General features: G+C 40.3%; 1 protein-coding gene across 1 annotated transcript; it reads left to right on the top strand.

Annotated features, from left to right (window-relative positions):
• The first annotated feature begins 6,032 nt into the window (after nucleotides 1-6,032).
• rgs7bpa (regulator of G protein signaling 7 binding protein a) lies at nucleotides 6,033-19,791 on the top strand. The gene is made up of 6 exons (XM_029638395.2): nucleotides 6,033-7,790; nucleotides 10,605-10,771; nucleotides 16,362-16,492; nucleotides 17,562-17,706; nucleotides 17,813-17,883; nucleotides 18,011-19,791. Exons 1-6 carry the CDS (start codon nucleotides 7,641-7,643, stop codon nucleotides 18,100-18,102), a joined length of 756 nt encoding a protein of 251 aa, XP_029494255.1. The 5' UTR covers nucleotides 6,033-7,640; the 3' UTR covers nucleotides 18,103-19,791.
• The last annotated feature ends 460 nt before the right edge of the window (nucleotides 19,792-20,251 follow it).

The raw sequence follows: 20,251 nt of genomic DNA, 5'->3' as shown, positions 1-20,251 counted from the left end.
GATATGCTTGGTAGAATACAACCAACAGTGTTCCAGTTGAACCCTACTGAATTGAGGAAAGAGGGTACCATATGGGAGGCATTGGAGAAGTACATGATCTCTAAACAGTCAACCTATAATATCACTAAGGCACTGTTTCAAGTTTAATGGAAACACAAAAACACAAAAAGGTACCTGGATTGATTCTAAGTCTTCAGTATGTTTGGAAATTTTGTGACCTTGGGACCTATCTGGCATTTTGGTTAAAAAAAATGTTATTCACGTAGGGTTGCTCTTTAGGTGGTCCTTTACATTTGAGGTATGTCTGATAAAAAACATTTTAAAGTTAATTTACTTTGAAAGAAATGAAAAATCTGAAAGTTCTGTCTGTGCAAACACCTTTTAACTTGGTACTATAAGGTTATATATGCAATCCAGTCACACAATGCTGGGTTGTCAATCAAAAATAATTATATTTAAGATTATGTACTTATCGAGTCATGAAAGAGGAAGAAATCACAAAACAGTTCTGAGATCTGGGACTTGAGAAATACTAATGATCTCAAAACAATGCATTTTGTAGATAGACCCTTATGGTCCCAAGTCCTTGATTATTCATATAATATGTTCTGGTCCTTTTTTTAAATTACTTAGATTTTGTTTTCATTTAGTTTTTTTTCAGAAGAATGGCCATAACGTAAGCTCTTAAGGCCCTTAGGAGAGGCATTGCTGTTTTTGTCTTGTTCTATATCAACACGAAAGTCTCAATGGAAGGAGTATTTCACAAAAATCACACACTTACCACGTTTTATTGATAACTAAACATTTTTTTAATGACTTTGGGTGTCAGAGACCAGAAAACTATATCAGTTTACTCATCCAGAGCTAAACTTAACAATGTTGCTGGTTATCCATAGGATATAGTGTATTTGTCATTTTAGCGAACAATCTCTTTAACAAATGTGTGATGAACATGAATTTATATTTTTTATGATAGCATTAGAAAGATGGAAGGGTATTGTCTTTACTTAATCCTTAAATGTCTGTACTTTTCTATTGAAACTTCAATCATTTTAGTATTCTGTGCCATATAGAATCTTATGGCTGAACCCAGCTTGACATTTCAGAGCCATATGGTTCTATCTGCAATTGCAACCCCCTACATTTTTTTATTTTATTTTCATTTTTTACAAATGTTTTAGGATTTTGATAGTCTGCACTTTACGTACCTTTACAGTGGGGACCTTAATGGGTTTTGAAAGAAGAATTCACTACAAAATATTGCTGAGATCTTGGATGTGATATCTCAGAACGATGCTTTGCCAGATACGTAGAACCTTAGTCCAAATGTCCCAAGCAAGATCTTATAGCAATTTGTAAGCCACCTTCACTCCTGCCAGAAGTATAACTCTTCTCAAGCATTTCGAATGGTTTATTTGACTGATATACACAGAAAACAGTTACATACAGGTAATATTATTTTTATTTGAATTTCATTTTTCTGCCATTCCTCTACTGCCCATTTAAAAAATATGGGTTTCTCAGCAATGCGTCTGAAGTGAATTGCGGATCCAATTCATTTTCTTCGGCTCTAAGTGTCTCTCATGGTCATTGTGTAATTTCTGTTTCATTCTGGCATCAGAGCACTCCTTGTGTGTGTCGTCTTTGCAATTCCAAGTATTCACAATAACATTTCTTGAAATCAGCAGTTGTGCTATTAGAGTATTGGGTAACATGAGTATTGTACAATTGATTTGTACAATTCCTTACAGTAAACAGGAAATGACTGGATGTTTTCCTTTGTAATGAGAGTCTCAGTCAATGTGCAAGGCCAAGGTTCTTTATGGCAAATTATCTTGACAACATTTTGGGTGCAAAATCAGTGATTCCCTGCTTCTACTGTTGAAAGAACACTGCTGTAATGGATGTTAATTTGGACTATTATACGGCCTATTCTGTTTGGTGACGTTTTGGTCATACTCTTTATATTTAGGGCTTCTGTGACTTGTTTCTTTTCACTCGTTTGAATCAAATAAAACCCAGCAAAAAAACATGTAGTTCAGTATACTGACTTTATTACTGTAATGTTATCATGGACACATGTAGACACTTCTTCTTATTTCCTCCATTAAAATACTGATACACCAACACCGTCTTACGTCACAAATGTAGACCCTCTCTGCTTATCATTCAAAATAAATACATTTTTGGTAATATACTAGTTTTCGATGTTCACGTTTAATTGAGTAATTTCGAGTGCAATGTCAATTAATTGCACAATGTTCCTGGAAGTAATACAATGAATGACTTTAATCTCATGTTTCTGTCCAAGTGTTTATTGACAATCTGCCTTGTTTATGAGGCTGATAAAAACAAGCAGTAGATGAGAGATGCAAAAGACTTGATGTAATGTCCCCTGGTTCCCACGGTGACTATGGAGCCCTGGCTTAGTTGCTCTGTGGAATTCTCAGACGAGGAACAGCCCTGCCTACTGTTAGCTTTCTGTTTCTGAATGGCCCTCAGGTTGGACGTGGAATATCCTGCCCTCCACTCTGGGCACCAGAGCCACTCCCACCTCTCCCTCCAAACTCTCATTCTTGGATCTCTCAATGGCCGCAGAAACACCATCAGTACACACTCCAGGTTAGCTCTCAATCAGAGATGTGATCAGCACAGTAATGAAAAACAGGACAGGTAGGACATTAGTCAGCTCTTGGAAATGAGTGTTATGAATGACAGAAGCAGCTGTGCTCACCAGACACAGAGGGGCTGCTGGACACCTTGATAAGGCCCATCATGTGACCAGACTTGCACCTCTTCATGCATCTGACTATCCGGCCAGACTCAAAGTGGTTGATAAGGACGGTTGACGGGATCTGATTTCCTGCTGTGCAGTAACAAAAGAGTGATCAAATGAAGATCCTACATCTGTAGATTGATAGCTTGTTTCTAACCTGGGTGCCAAACTCTTTCTGTATTCAACATGTCTGCTCTGTAAAAAAAAAAAAAGAAGAAAAATGGAATATGGAGGTAATATTTCATATAAGCCAAAACTATGCCTGTGACTGAAACATAAAGAAAATGGAAGTTGTAATAACTTGAGTTTAAAAAAGCCACCTCAGCATGAGTGGCCTCCAGCATGGCCTAGATGACCAGATTACCCAGGTTGCACTCTGCTCGTCTCACTGCGGCGTAGCGTCCATCCAAGGCCACGTCTATGTGGCACAGGACCTCTTCAAGCATGTGCTGAGACAGAGTGACATATATTCATAAAACGTGCCTTATGTGCCTATGAGGTCCGCCACTGAACATGGTGTAGTCATCGTTGCCCTGAGGACAAAACAGGAGAGGATATAAAGGAGACTATTGTCAATGTATCCATTGCCCTGAATCCAAATGGCTGCTTGCTAAACTGCTGTGAGGAGACAATTTTACCTGTCCACTTAAACTACTGCATCTTCCACTGCTAACTAATAGACTACTTCATTTTTTTGACATTTTTATTAGCCGGCTGGCGTAGGGAATGGGTACACTGCTATTCCAGTGGCTGTGGCTGAGTGTGCTAATATGAAGCTGAAGAATACACTATACCTTCGTTAAAAATTATTTCATGGCCCCACATATTTTCTGTCTATCCAGACTTACCTTGAACCTTCACAGTCTCAGCGATGACTCTGCCAGGTTTTCCAATGAGACCAAAGCCAAAATGGATCCCAGAAACCTGGGGAAATCTGAAAGAAAATGCAATATGTTTCAAGAACCCTTGTGATTACTTTGTCTGTGAGAATAAAATAGCAACTACAATCAAACCAGTTCACTCATAATGTGCTTTTGGTGCCTTTCCATCCAGAGCAAGGTAGTTGCAGATTCCGTTCTCCAAGCCCTGCAGCAACAGGAAATGTGAACTATTATGTGGATTATAATTAATGGAATTGTTTTTGTAAGGGTTGTTACATTTTTTTTTATAGGGCAAATCAAGTCTGACATTTCAAAAGGAAATGACAAACTTTAGAAGCCTTTTTAAACCTCAAATACACTAGAAGTTTGCATTTCCTGCTGTGCAGTAACAAAAGAGTGATCAAATGAAGATCCTACATCTGTAGATTGATAGCTTGTTTCTAACCTGGGTGCCAAACTCTTTCTGTATTCAACAAGTCTGCTCTGTAAAAAAAAGAAGGAAAATAGAATATGGAGGTAATATTTCATATAAGTCAAAACTATGCCTGTGACTGAAACATAAAGAAAATAGAAGTTGTAATAACCTGAGTTTAAAAAAGCCACCTCAGCATGAGTGGCCTCCAGCATGGCCTAGATGACCAGATTAACCAGGTAGCACTCTGCTCGTCTCACGGCGGCGTAGCATCCATCCAAGGCCACTTCTATGTGGCACAGGACCTCTCCAAGCATGTGCTGAGACAGAGTGACATCAATTCATAAAACGTCAGCTTAGTGGCATCTGGCCAGGCTAGTAACACAGACACACACTACTGTAAGCAAATTAAGCTGCAACAACAGAAAATCACCAGCATATTATCAGTGTATCCTTTCACTCTGCCGGATTCCTGCATCTTCCTCAAGGTCTTTCATTGTGGCTATCTTTACACAGCTGTACTTGAAAGTCCAATCCTGGCCCTTCACAACATCACTCTTCGAAATGTAACTGAACTCTGAGCCACTCTTCACAATCACAATCCCATTGACCTCCAGAACCCTGCACTCATGGTCATGTCCTTCCAGGATGAGATCCACACCTTTAGACTTGGATGCTAGCCTGACGCCATTACGCCACCTCATGTGTGTGAGTGCGATGCCCAGGTCAGCCCCTTTGTCCCTCAGCTCAGCAGACAGCCGATCTGCTGTCTCCACGTAGTCTATATACTTGATGTCGTTCTTGTCCACAGTGCCCAGGGTATCCATCCAGTCCTCCTCTACCAGGCCCATGAAATCGATCTTCAGGCCGTTCCACTCCAGGATGCTGCTGACCACGCCATGGACCAACGTTTCACTAGTGAACCTTTGAGTGCACAATTGTTGTTTGTTTACATTAGAATGAAACACTGGATGTAAAACAACAAATAGCCCTTTAGGTACAACTGAAGATTTATTGACACTTGCGAAGTATTGTGCGCATAAGTGTGTTAACCCACCGGCATATATAGCCTAGTATTGCTCGGTGAAACTGACCTGTCATACACATTGTTAATGAACCATGGGAAGGGCATCATTTTAGTATGTTCTTCCAAGAGGTCCACACCGAAGTCAAATTCATGATTGCCTTAGATGAAGACAATGAAACAACATTAAGGGCTATATTCAATCTGTAAAGCTGAAGTGTTACAGATTCCATAATAGAAATGTAAACGTGATTTCCAATTGAGGCAACCAATGCATACTTTACTGTGAATGCAGTCTCCGCTAAAACGGGAACATTGCCTTTAAATTTCAATCACCCTGTAAAACTGAACTACCGCGATCCGGATTGAATTGAGCCCTTATTAGTTTTGCGGGATCTCTGTGTGAGTGAGTGAGACAGAGAGAGAGAGCGCTCTGTGTGAGTGAGTGAGAGAGAGAGAGAGAGCGCTCTGTGTAATGAATTTGGAGAAAGGGATCCTCTCAGGATTATTTTTGTGTACAATTAAGTATTAATGCATGGTTGGAGAGAAGCACTTACCATACACAGCACAGTGGACTCCTAATTTATTTAGAACATCTACCATATGCTTTCCCTTGGTGACTGTGCTTAGCAAGGAAGGGCTCAGACAGTCACCACTGAAAACTATCAACGGATTTAGCGACTGTAATACTTTTAGAGCAGTGGCAAACCTGGAGGAGAAAACCATAGCTAACATTTAGTTTTGTGAAATTCTAATGTTTACAAAGGCTAGCTAGATTGCCCGACGTTAGACAGAGTGAAATTTCAACCAGACTTGATCCAGCCAACGGAAGTTCAAGTTAGTTAGGCCTAAGTGTTTTTTCAAAACGTTTGCTAGCTAACCTTTACCTTGCGGCTCCGCCAACCAGTTATTCTGGACTTGCTTCTATTTCGGTCACATAATTAATGTGTAAAATAGTGAGAACTACTTCCGGTTTGTTACATGGTACCTCTGTTTCCAAACTTGAGAGATTGTCATCCATTTGTATTAGGCTACTGCTGGTGATTGTTGCAGAACTTGCTCTCCTGTCTTTTGCCTCACCCTGAAGAGGAGCGCAAGAGACGCAATGAACAACCAACGCATTTCTACAATTTAGACCGACAGGACTAGGTAATTAAATATTACAAAAAAACAAACATCTAGTCTATTGTAACTCTTGTTTTAATTAGTTTAATTATGTTACATAAGAAATTAGAAAGAATAATTAGCCTACGCAAAACACTGTGTTCAGGTGCAAGCGGTGTTGTAGCAATGCACTTTGGACACTGAATTGAATCTATTGTAGGTCGACACATCTCGATATCCTGTTTTAACTGATATTTGACCATGTCACAAACTAACGTTAATTAATTAAGCTTACAAAACGAACATTTCTTTGAATTTTGGTTAAGTCTATAAACTGGGATGAACCAGACTTAATAGAAAAATTAACAAAACGAACATTTCTTTGAATTTTGGTTAAGTCTATAAACTGGGATGAACCAGACTTAACTGGGACTTAACCAGCCTAATAGTCATACCTTTAATTTATTTTTTCAAATTGGCCTACAGTTAGTTGTTTCATATTATAACATGTCCATGTTCGTCCTAGACTAGGCTATTTAACGAGAATACACATTTCACTCGAGCCTAATGAGAATACACATTTCACCAGAGCCTATAGGCTAGCCTATATCAGTGAGTCTGGTTTGCTGGGTCCTATTAGTTAGTATTCCTGCCCTATGGGTGTGCAGTGTTGCCAGCCACGTCAGGCCTGTAGCAACTGCTCCGCTCGTCTCTTGTCTCACCAAGGCAAGGTTAGATACACGCTGGAGAAACTCGAAGAAAAAGACCTTGGGAACAAAATCGGCATATTGGCAACCAGGAATAGATTTCCAGTCGGTTTCCAGTGGGTTAGTGATGAAGCAGGTGTTAGAATTGCATTAAGTGACATTGCTTTTTTTATTTCGACGTTTTTGCGTTTCCTAAAAAGAGGGTTTGCATACATTGCTGAAGATCCTATTCAATCCGTTTTATTAGTGTTTAATGGAAACGCGCAATTATAAGAAATGGTTGCATTTGGTGAATGCCAGTGAATGCGATTGCTTTCCACCGACCAACACAGGGGCGGTGCGCTAGGAAGGACACTTCAGCTAGCTGGATCCCGGGTCGGGTGTGTACATAGGCTTCGGTTACCGTATACTATCAGCTGTAGTGAAGGTGACTCGCGCCCCCTTTGCAGTCGAGGCAATGCGGAGAGGAGTCGCGAGCGCTCATCCGGTACTTCTGCGCTCTGAGGAATGCCTGCAAACATTTCTGCTTTTTCTTAGACTTTCTTAGACTTTTTCTTAGAGAGAAAAAAATATCAGCTTTTTCTTAGACAGCAGAGAGAGCAATAATAAACCACAGATAAACTGTCTCGTCACCAAAACAGCCTAGCCCACAAACGACAGAGAGAACAGGATATTGGTGGTGGTGGTGGGGTTTAACGTTCTGTATTAGAGCTGTTTTACTACTGGATGTGTATGCATGAGTTCTGCACCGAATGGGCGCAAGAACCGCCCCAGATCCGCCGGGAACATCTTCCAGATCGGCAAGGCTTCCTACCGAGACCCGGAGAGGAGGGAGAGCACGGAGAGCACACGCAAAGCCCAGCGCGCGGTGACAGACTGTAGAATGGTAGGTATCGAGCTCGCGCCATTTACCTCACAATGTTTATTTCCTCTGCATGTTGCAGCTAAAGTCGCGTGTTCATCCACCCCTTTCTTTATTTCTTTCTTGAAAGTAATTTCATCCGTTTGCACTGATATTGGCTGTTTAAACTGTAACAAACTGCAAATGCACCCCCCTCCATTGTATGTAGGCCTATTGTCTGGTGCAAATGAAATCCATTTGCGTTGCGGTTGTTGCAGAGAAGACAAATTGACCTGCTCATGTTTTTTTTACACGTTTTTTTGTCATTGATTGCGATGGTGGGATTTGCATTTTGGAGCGTCAAGTGTTGAATGCCCGACGGACGAGGATTTGGGGTGATCTCCAATATCGCCTACTTTACCGTGTTGTCTAACGGCTCTGTTTTGATGGACGCAGATGGCCACTGATTTGACAGGTGTTTGCAGAACCGTCCATATGTATTCTCTCCCCGCTCATACTGTGCACCCAGTGAACGTCATTGAGTCTCAGTACCCGGAGAACAGCAGAATGCTCCTGAGTCTCGAGCGCTGGTAGAAATGAAAAGCGTTGTCCCGTCCAAAGGATTCAATGCTCTACTTCGTTCGATGCACATAGCCCGAACTTAGCATAATGTGTTGTCATCAATTAATAATTAATTAATTGTACATAGGTACGTTCACTTTGTCATTTCATATCCTATATACCTAATGTTGTTAGGCATCAATATTGATTAGCCTATCTTTTGTATTGTGGAGGTTACAATAATACCCCTGTTCAGGGATCAGTGCTTTTTTGGAAATGGCTGTCAATTTATTCAAGATATGCTCTGGTTTAGAGAGGAACAATGGACTGAAAGGCGTGGAGCTGCTGTCCATAGGATGGTGCTGAATAGCTACGGTAGTTATTGAACCTGCAGTGCGGAAGTCTTCATTGTGTGCCCACTGTAAAAACCTAAAGCTGCTAAATTGACAGCCCACCTGTGAAAAAATGATGACTATTGCTATGATCTAACCTACAAGTCAATATGTTGTTCTGGCAACTGCTGTCGCAAGTAGGCCTATTGCGACTGTGTCTGCTGGTGAAATGTTTACAATTCCCCATGAGAAAGCCACATATGTTTACAGTAGCCTGCAATATCTAACCTAAAGTGCATTTGTAAAGTATTTAGACCACTTGACTTTTGCCAGATTTTGATATGTTACAGCCTTATTCTAAAATGGATTTTTAAAAAATGTTTCCGTCGTCAATCTACACACATTACCCCATAATGATGAAGCGAAAACATTTTTTTTTTTTTTGTTGAAATGTGTTAAAAAAAAAATTACAAATAAATAACAGAAATACCTTATTTACATAAGTATTCAGACCCTTTGCTATAATACTCCAAATTGAGCACATGTTCATCCTGTTTCCATTGATCATCTTTGAGATGTTACTACAACTTGATTGGAGTCCACCTGTGGTAAATTCAGTTGATTGGACATGATTTGGAAAGGCAACTGTCTATATAAGGTCCCAAAGTTGACAGTGCATGTCAGAGCAAAAATCAGGTCGAAGTAATTGTCCATAGAGCTCCGAGACAGGATCGTGTGGAGGAACAGATCTGGGGAATGGTACCAATTTTTTTTTTGCAGCATTGCAGGTCCCCAAGAACACAGTGGCCTCCATAATTCTTAAATGGAAGAAGTTTGGAACCACCAAGACTCTTCCTAGAGCTGGCCGTCAGGCCAAACTGAACAATCGGGGGAGAAGGGCCTTCGTCAGGGAGGAGACCAAGAACCCAATGGTCACTCTGACAGAACTCCAGAATTCCTCTGTGGAGATGACAGAAACTTCCAGAAGGACAACCATCTCTGCAGCACTCCACCAATCAGTCCTTTATGGTAGAGTAGCCAGACGGAAGCCACTCCTCAGTAAAAGGCACATGACAGCCTCTCAGACTATGAGAAACAAGATTCTCTGTTCTGATATAACCAAGATTGAACTCTTTGGCCTGAATACCAAGTGTCACATCTGGAGGAAACCTGGTACCATCCCTAAGGTGAAGTATGGTGGTGGCAGCATCATGCTGTCGGGAGGTTTTTCAGCGGCAGGGACTGGTAGACTAGTCAGGATCAAAGGAAAGATGAAAGGAGCAAAGTACAGAGAGATTCTTGATGAAAACCTGCTCCAGAGTGCTCAGTACCTCAGACTGGGCGAAGGTTAACCTTCCAACAGGACAACGACCCTAAGCACACAGCCAAGACAATGCAGAAGTGGCTTCAGGACAAATCTCTGAGTGTCCTTGAGTGGCCCAGTCAGAGCCCGGACTTGAACCCAATCGAACATCCATGGAGAGATATGAAAATAGCTGTGCAGCAACGCTCCCCATCCAACCTGACCGAGCTTGACAGGATCTGAGAAGAATGGGAGAAACTCCCCAAATACAGGTGTGCCAAGCTTGTAGCATCATACCCAAGAAGACTCAAGGCTGTAATCAATGCCAAAGGCGCTTCAACAAAGTACTGAGTAAAGGGTCTGAATACTTATGTAAATGTGATATTTCAGTTTATTTTTTATAAATTGGCCAAAAAAATCTAAAAAACAGTTGTTGCTTTGTCATTATGGGGTATTGTGTGTTGATTGATCGGGGGGCATTTCATCCATTTTAGAATAAGGCTGTAACGTAAAATTTGTTGGAAAAAGTCAACATATCTAAATACTTTCCGAATGCACTTTACATGGAAGAACTTTGCAAGGTCTTGCTGTGGCTCGTGACAGAGGAACCTATATCCGAGGTCCAAATAATCTTAAATCATGTTTATTTCATTTCCCCCCCAGATCGTCCAGGAGTTTAACACACTTGTGGCCCTGTATCGTGAACTGGTCATCTCCATTGGCGAGATCTCCGTCGACTGCCCCTCAATACGGGCCGAGATGCACAAGACGCGAACTAAAGGCTGTGAGATGGCAAGAGCTGCACACCAGAGCCTGTCAGTCATTTCGGGGTAAGTAGCTGTCGCTGTCCCTGGTGTTGAAAGACAACTATTGTTGTCTCTCACAGACATGGGCCACAGCCTTCATTTAAAACCTCAGCTTGGAAATGTTACTTGGGTTTCAGACTCTGCTTTCAGTTTCGAGTGGCCTGTTAGAGCTTTGATTTTTGATCTGACTGATCTGTACATTGTGATTGCAGCGTAGAACACACTATGGATATGCATGTTTTTTTTAAAAATGTATTAAATTATTTGCCAACAGAGTTTTTAATGACCCTATCTACCACAGGAATCCCGTTGTAATTTGTTTTGTAAGGTATTCCATAACTATGTTCCATTAAAACAAAAGGTAGGATTTACCAAACTTTGTGGAGACAAGTGGGACTTCAAGAGTAAACCAACCCTGCCCAACGGATTTGGTATCACAGATTTTTATATTTCAGCAGGGAAGTGAGTTTTTTTAAATGTATTTTTATTTCACCTTTCACCTATTTAACCAGGTAGGCAAGTTGAGAACAAGTTCTCATTTACAATTGCAACCTGGCCAAGATAAAGCAAAGCAGTTCGACACAGAGTTACACATGGAGTAAAACAAACATACAGTCAATAATACAGTAGAAACAAGTCTATATACGATGTGAGCAAAAGAGGTGAGATAAGGGGTACACTATACACAGTTGAAGTCGGAAGTTTACATACACTTAGGTTAGAATCATTAAAACTCATTTTTCAACCACTCCACAAATTCCTTGTTAACAAACTATAGTTTTGGCAAGTCGGTTAGGACATCTACTTTGTGCATGGCACAAGTATTTTTTTCAACAATTGTTTACAGACAGATTATTTCACTTACAATTCACTGTATCACAATTTCAGTGGGTCAGAAGTTTACATACACTAAGTTGACTGTGCATTTAAACAGCTTGGAAAATTCCAGAAAATTATGTCATGGCTTTACAAGCTTCTGATAGGCAAATTGACATAATTTGAGTCAATTGGAAGTGTACCTGTGGATGTATATCAAGGCCTACCTTCAAACTCAGTGCCTCTTTGCTTGACATCATGGGAAAATCAAAAGAAATCAGCCAAGACCTCAGACAAAAAATTGTAGACCTCCACAAGTTTGGTTCATCCTTGGGAGCAATTTCCAAATGCCTGAAGTTAACATTTTCATCTGTACAAACAATAGTACGCAAGTATAAACACCATGGCACCACGCAGCCGTCATACCACTCAGGAAGGAGAGGCGTTCTGTCTCCTAGAGATGAACGTACTTTGGTGCAGAAAGTGCAAATCAATCCCAGAACAACATCAAAGGATCTTGTGAAGATTCTGGAGGAAACGGGAACAAAAATATCTTTATCCACAGTAAAACGAGTCCTATATCAACATAACCTGAAAGGCTGCTCAGCAAGGAAGAAGCCACTTTTCCAAAACCACCATAAAAAAGCCAGACTACGGTTTGCAACTACACATGGGGACAAAGATCATCATTTTTGGAAAAATGTCCTCTGGTCTGATGAAACAAAAATAGAACTGTTTGTCCATAATGACCATCGTTATGTTTGGAGGAAAAAGGGGAGGCTTGCAAGCCGAAGAACAACATCCCAACCGTGAAGCACGGGGGTGGCAGCATCCTGTTGTGGGGGTGCTTTGCTGCAGTAGGGACTGGTGCACTTCACAAAATAGATGGCATCATGAGGCATCATGAGGGAGGAAAATGATGTGGATATATTGAAGCAACATCTCAAGACATCAGTCAGGAAGTTAAAGCTTGGTCTCAAATGGGTTTTCCAAATGGACAATGACCCAAAGCAAACTTCCCAAAGATGTGGCAAAATAATGGCTTAAGGACAACGAAGTCAAGGTATTGGAGTGGCCATCACAAAGCCCTGACCTCAATCGTATAGAAAATCTGTGGACAGAACTGAAAAACCGTGTGCGAGCCAGGAGACCGACAAACCTGACTCAGTTACACCAGCTCTGTCAGGAGGAATGGGCCAAACTTATTATGGGAAGCTTGTGGAAGGCTACCTAAAACGTTTGACCCAAGTTAAATCATTTAAAGGCAATGCTACCAAATACTAATTGAGTGTACATTTACATTTACATTTAAGTCATTTAGCAGACGCTCTTATCCAGAGCGACTTATGTAAACTTCTGACCCATTGGGAATGAGATGAAAGAAATAAAGGCTGAAATAATAATTCTCTCTACTATTATTCTGACATTTCACATTCTTAAAATAAAGTGGTGATCCTAACTGACCTAAAACAGGGAATTTTTATCATTTTTATAATTTATTAAATGTCAGGAATTGTGAAATACTGAGTTTAAATTTATTTGGCTAAGGTGTATGTAAACCTCCAACTTCAACTGTATACAAAAGTAGGCGGTCACCCCTTCAAATTTGTGGATTCTGCTATTTCAGCCACAACCGTTGCTGACAGGTGTATAAAATCGAACACACAGCCATGCAATCTCCGTAGACAAACATTGGCAGTAGAACGGCCTTACTGAAGAGCTCAGTGACTTTCAACGTGGCCTCATCATAAGATGCCACCTTTCTAACAAGTCAGTACGTCAAATTTCTGCCCTGCTAGAGCTGCCCCGGTCAATTGTCGGTGCCGTTATTGTGAAGTGGAAACGTGTTTTGTCTGCTGAGAGAGATGTCCTTACATAAACACTTGGATAGCTTTCACTGTAAAGCTTTTTTAAAATCTGACACCAGGTGGTTTAACAACAAGCTAAGCTGTGTTTTGCTATATTGCACTTGTGATTTCATAAAAATTTAATATTTTTAGTAATTTAATTTGAATTTGGCACTCTGCAATTCAGCGGATGTTGATGAAACTGATCCCGCTACCGGGTTGGGTTCGCCAAGAAGTTAACTGGGATTTGGTCAGGGATTCTAATACCTTGTCTAGTCAAGATAACTTGAAGATTGGGCAGTAAGGATTTTTGCCCTTACTGTATGTAGGGGGAGGACATGAATGTGCCTCTTTCCAAATCTTAGGGATAACACCAGTAGCAATTATTAAGTAAAAAATACAGGTTAAAGATTCAACAATGAGTGGGGCAGAGAGCGGTAGTAGGAAGGGGTCAGGTGAATCAACCCTGTGGATGTTTTACATCGATCTTTAGCAAGGTACTTAATACATTATAGATATCAAATGGTTGAAATGAAAATAAATGATGTGAGTCTGTTAGAGCATCATTCTTTACAATCTGTTCTGAGGTGACAAAAGGACTGCCTGTTTTGGAATTACATACATTTTTATAGACTATCCTTTCAAACAGGTGGCCAGCTGAATCAAAATGGTTATACACTACACACAAACATTTGGTCTAGTATGGGACTAGTATGTCCCATACTCTTGGCAACAAGAGGGTGGGGTTTTGTTTCAAAGATTTGACCACTTTGCAGAAGTTGACTGGATTACCACCGCTCTCCAATACACAATTCAATAAATATGTTGATTTGGCTTTATTAACCAGAGATATACAGTGGGGCAAAAAAGTATTTAGTCAGCCACCAATTGTGCAAGTTCTCCCACTTAAGAGGCCTGTAATATTCATCATAGGTACACTTCAACTATGACAGACAAAATGAGAAAAACATTTTTTAAATCCAGAAAATCACATTGTAGGATTTTTAATGAATTTATTTGCAAATTATGGTGGAAAATAAGTATTTGGTCACCTACAAACAAGCAAGATTTCTGGCTCTCACAGACCTGTAACTTCTTCTTTAAGAGGCTCCTCTGTCCTCCAGTCGTTGCCTGTATTAATGGCTGGCACCTGTTTGAAGTTATCAGTATAAAAGACACCTGTCCACAACCTCAAACAGTCACACTCCAAACTCCACTATGGCCAAGACCAAAGAGCTGTCAAAGGACACCAGAAACAAAATTGTAGACCTGCACCAGTCTGGGAAGACTGAATCTGCAATAGGTAAGCAGCTTGGTTTGAAGAAATCAACTGTGGGAGCAATTATTAGGAAATGGAAGACATACAAGACCACTGATAATCTCCCTCGATCTGGGGCTCCACGCAAGATCTCACCCCGTGGGGTCAAAATGATCACAAGAACGCACGCGCTTCAGCAGATGTATCTCACTGACCATCCCTAAAGCCAACACCTCATTTGGCCGCCTTTCCTTCCAGTTCTCTGCTGCCTGTGACTGGAACAAATTGCAAAAATCGCTGAAGTTGGAGACTTTTATCTCCCTCGCCAACTTTAAACATCTGCTATCTGAGCAGCTAACCGATCGCTGCAGCTGTACATAGTCCATCGGTAAATAGCCCACCCAATTTACCTACCTCATCCCCATACTGTTTTTATTTATTTACTTTTCTGCTCTTTTGCACAGTATCTCTACCTGCACATGACCATTTGATCATTTATCACTCCAGTGTTAATCTGCTAAATTGTAATTATTCGCCTACCTCCTCATGCCTTTTGCACACAATGTATATAGACTCTTTTTTTCTATTTTCTACTGTGTTATTGACTTGTTTATTGTTTACTCCATGTATAACTTCGTGTTGTTGTCTGTTCACATTGCTATGCTTTATCTTGGCCAGGTCGCAGTTGTAAATGAGAACTTGTTCTCAACTTGCCTACCTGGTTAAATAAAGATGAAATAAAAAAAAAGTGTACCTATGATGAAAATTACAGGCCTCTCATCATTTTAAGTGGGAGAACTTGCACAATTGGTGGCTGACTAAATACGTTCTTGCCCCACTGTATATGATAAACAGAGAGTAGCAGCAGCGTAGAAAGAGGGGCTGGGGGGGCACACAATCCAAATGGTCCGGGTAGCCATTTGATTACCTGTTCAGGAGTCTTATGGCTTCGGGGTAAAAACTGTTGAGAAGCCTTTTTGTCCTAGACTTGGCACTCCGGTACCTCTTGCCATGCGGTAGTAGAGAGAACAGTCTATGACTGGTGTGGCTGGGGTCTTTGACAATTTTCGGGGCCTTCCTCTGACACCGCCTGGTGTAGAGGTCCTGCTTTTTCCTGTAGTCCACAATCATCTCCTTAGTCTTGGTTACGTTGATGGATAGGTTGTTTTTCTGGCACCACCCGGCCAGGTCTCTGACCTCCTCCCTATAGGCTGTCTCATCGTTGTCAGTGATCAGGCCTACCACTGTTGTGTTGTCTGCAAACGGAATGATGGTGTTGGAGTCATACACATAACATGATGTGTAACATGATGCAGCAAACACCATGCTTAAAAATATTAAGTGTAGTACTCAATGATGTGTTGTGTTGGTGCCCTTTTTCGCTCGGCATTGGAAAACCTCCCTGCTCTTTGTGGTTGAAATTCACTGCTCGGTTAAGGGACCTTACAGATAATTGTATGTGTGGGGTACAGAGATGAGGTAGTCATTAGAAAATCATGTTAAATACTATTATTGCACACGGAGTGAGTCCATGCAACTTGTTAAGCAAATTTTTACTCCTATGTAGACTTGCCATAACAAAAGGGTTGAATACTTATTGACTTAAGACATTTCATTTTTTTTATTCATTTGTAAACATCTTATCTCATGGGAAATCTCGATATTGATTGCCATTTGTGTGTTGGTCCCACAGGCCTGAGGACGGAGAGATCCACCCAGAGATCTGCAGGCTCTTCATCCAGCTGCAATGCTGTCTGGAGATGTACATCACGGAGATGCTCAAGTCTGTCTGTCTGCTGGGGTCCCTGCAGCTCCACAGGAAAGGTAGGGAATGCCTCACAAAAAACAATATGAAATTATAACCTGACGTAGAGCCTTTATAGCACTATCATAGCCAGAGACGTGAAGCCTACATAGGTCTGCTTGTCTGATGGGATCCCTGAAGCTGCACAGGACAGCTAGAGAACACTTGATATCTTTACACAGATTCAAATCCAATCCAATTTCAGCTACAATTCACTGTTTACTAGGGCTGTAATGCTACACATATTTGTACCGATTGGTTCGGCACGAGGACCTCAGTTCGGTCCACACTGTGAACCTGAATGAATACATCATTTATTTTGTTTACAAAAAAATAAAAACACAAGGCTTGTAGGCTTTGCCTACGCTGTGTTGCATGCCATTACCTCGTAAGTAAATCTGAGCTGAATACGTTAAAACAACTACAGCCTATGTGCACATAATGAAAAGGAATTAAAAGTTAAATGAGAAGTATATGCTATAACTAACAAGAGCCAACAGGTAGGCTGCTATTTAATCTGAATGGAAGTGTAGTTATTTGTAACTGTAGGACAGGAAGAAGGCCCATGCAGACTCAATTAGCCTGCTCTTCCTTGCACTGTATCAGGTCTAGTTAATAAAATAGCTTACAAATGGGCTTTTCTGCTGTTTCCCTCACTCGGATCCGACAACGTCTATATTGAAAAATGTATTTATGCATATTTGTCCGGGTGGGAAAGCCCCATTTCCATTTCAGAACTAGTCAAACTTTTTAGACCTTTATTTGAGGCCAAAAATAACAGTCCCTGTCACAATAGGCAATGCCAGGAACATTGTGAATTATGTCACATAAACTGGACTTGGGCCACAAATAGGGTGCTTTTTAATTTAACGTATTATGCCAAAGAAACAAAAATGAACTACAGTAACTGTTGAATTTCATTTTTCCACTGTATTGCAACCGTGACCCCAAAACCTATATATATATATATATATATATACCGAACTTTGGGTTTGGTGAACTATTACACCCCTACTGTTTACTGTGTAAAACATGTAATTACTGTTACATTACTATTATTATTATTAAGTGTGTGTGTGTGTGTTCCAGGGAAAGACTCGTGTGGGCCTTCCAGGATTGACAGTAAGGTAGATGAGAGCTCAGACATACCCATTCTAGAAGACACCTCCTCCTCCCCAATGGATTGTCATCAGCTCTGCTGGCTAGTCGCCACAGACATAGACAATACTGAGAGGTGGGCCTATTGTGTGTGTGTGTGTGTGCGTGCGTTGGTGTTATTACCATAATTCTGAATACATCAGCAAGACACATATTAGCACTATGTAAATATGATTTCATAGGGACATGAGAGAGATGAAGAACCTTCTCAGTAAACTCAGGGAGACGATGCCTTTACCACTGAAGAACCAAGGTAGGTCCTCGACTGGAGCGCACATAGGGTTTCTATATGCTTGGATCTTATGTGTGTTAAATACACCGTTGACATGACTTTGAGATGAGTTTGAACTTATAATTGTCTTGTCTGTGTTTGTACCTAGATGACAGCAGCTTGCTGAACCTGACTCCTTACCCACTGGTCGGACAGAGGAAGAGGCGGTTCTTTGGGCTCTGTTGCCTGGTAACCAGCTAAGGGCCCCGCCTTCCTGGGTTGAAGGAGCAACGGTGACGTTTTACTTGAAGTGTAGTTCATGGCTCAACCATAAGTGTCCAAAGAAAATCGTAGTGTCATAAGACATGCCAAAATGTGACACAATTTTTATAAAAACTTATGTTAACTTGAATGACATATATTTGCCTGTCATGACCAATATATTTATTTGCTTTATGACATAGTGTCATAAGATATTGACAGTCATAACAGTGCCCCATAACGGAAATAGCATAGTATGTCATGTTTTGGAATGTGTTATGACCCTTATGATGCAATTATGACACTGTTATGTATGTGTGATGAACAACACATCACGTGAAGCATTACTTTGGCAACAAAGACACCACTTGTGTCTCCCACCGATCTATTACTGCCATTTCCAATATACGATTACATTTCTCTCTTTTGTTAAAAAGGCTACCTACCCCATTTTTATAATTTAATTTTGTAATACAAAGATGAATTGTAATTGCAATGTAATGAAACGAAGAGTCATAAACATAATTTTAAATGTATTACAACTGATTTTCCTTTTGTCAGAGTTTTTTTTGTTTGTCAGAGGTATTCAGGAGAGAAGGGACCATTTGAAACAGTGGGCAGGTTTCCATTCACCCAGGTTTATTCGACAAAGGCAAAGTTGCAAAAGAAAATATTGCGACGTGTGTAATGGAAATGGCAGATATTGTCCTGACTTTCAAGAATACCTGAATTGTTTCGCCTTGCTTTTCTGGTTGGCAGGAAAGCTTCACAATCCAATTATTTAAGATCTGCAGGAGTGAAAGTTTCAAATATGGCTAATATTAGTAAATTATTGCATTCTTTCCATGCTGGCTTTTGCGGGCTACCTGAGACATGAAACAAATAGCTGGCATACAGGCTGTTGCCAATTTATTAATGTGTCATTTGCCTAAATGGGTAATGGAATTGGATTTTTTTTTATTTTTTAGGTGTGACGTCATTATGCCCAGCTGTTTTTATCGACACAAGATAGTAAAATTGAAACAAATTGACAAGTTAATGGAAACATAGCTACTGTCAACATTATTTTCTTTCATAAAGCTGAATTGATGAATGAATGGTGTGTGTGGGACACAATATGATCTGCAAGTTGGTGTCAAAAACAATGTTACCAAGTACAACACTTGCAGTATATATGGACACACTGCTAGATAGAAGGTATGGAGCAGACCAGAGCACAGAAAGTCTTGTTTCGCTCTCTGTTTTCCATTTCTTGCCGTTCCTGTACTTTCTGTACTGACCTTTTATTTTAGTCTTCCAGGAACAAAAAACCTGCACCCAACTTTTACTTTCCATCTTCAAGGAGGAATATACTATACAATACTCAAAAAAGATAAACTCCTTTGCACATGCAATATCTATCTTTAAATTGAGACCTTAGAATTGTGTATATACATACTCTCTAAGCGATGCGCTCTGAATTATTTTCCAGGTTGGGATAGTGTGGTGAAGTCTTGGTTGGCATAAGCAGGTGGCGTCTCCCTCTGTAAGGCACAGTCAGTGCGGGGCAGTGGGGACTCAGCATGGGTCTTGCTTATTAATAATAATGCTAAATGTGTAGGGCATGGAGAAGGTACAGTACTGTAGTCAAAGCTGAAATAAAAAGTTATGTTATTTTACATTGTTAATAAACTTTTTTATTTAAACTGACTGATCTGTTTTTTAGTCTCTTTTAATTCTCTTTTAATTCCCTATTCAGACTTGAGATAAGTTGACCTTTACTTAAAGATGCAGTCCAGGATTTTAAGACTTTAAAACCTCTACAGGATCGGTGTAACCCCCGTGGGACAGTGGAGCTAACGTAGGCTAATGTGGTTAGCATGAGGTTGTAAGTAACAAAATAAAATCCTTAAGAGGTTTTAATATGACAACAATCGGAATAACATTCATTTTGTCTTCTTTGTAAAGACACTATCAAAAAACTAACACTCACCACAACAAACAATATAGTAAAATGTACCAAGTATAATGTATTAAAAAATCTAAAATGTGACCAGACAATATTCAGAAAGTATTTCAAAACCCACACAAAGTAGGCTACGTGTTTGACAATGATTCTTACTTCTGCAACAATGTAAAAATGCTAACAACTATTCAGAGACTATTTCTC

This window comes from Oncorhynchus nerka, linkage group LG27, assembly GCF_034236695.1.
Source record: "Oncorhynchus nerka isolate Pitt River linkage group LG27, Oner_Uvic_2.0, whole genome shotgun sequence".
Classification (NCBI taxonomy): domain Eukaryota; kingdom Metazoa; phylum Chordata; class Actinopteri; order Salmoniformes; family Salmonidae; genus Oncorhynchus; species Oncorhynchus nerka.
Note: the sequence above shows the minus strand (reverse complement) of the source record. Positions and strands in the feature narration are given on the sequence as shown.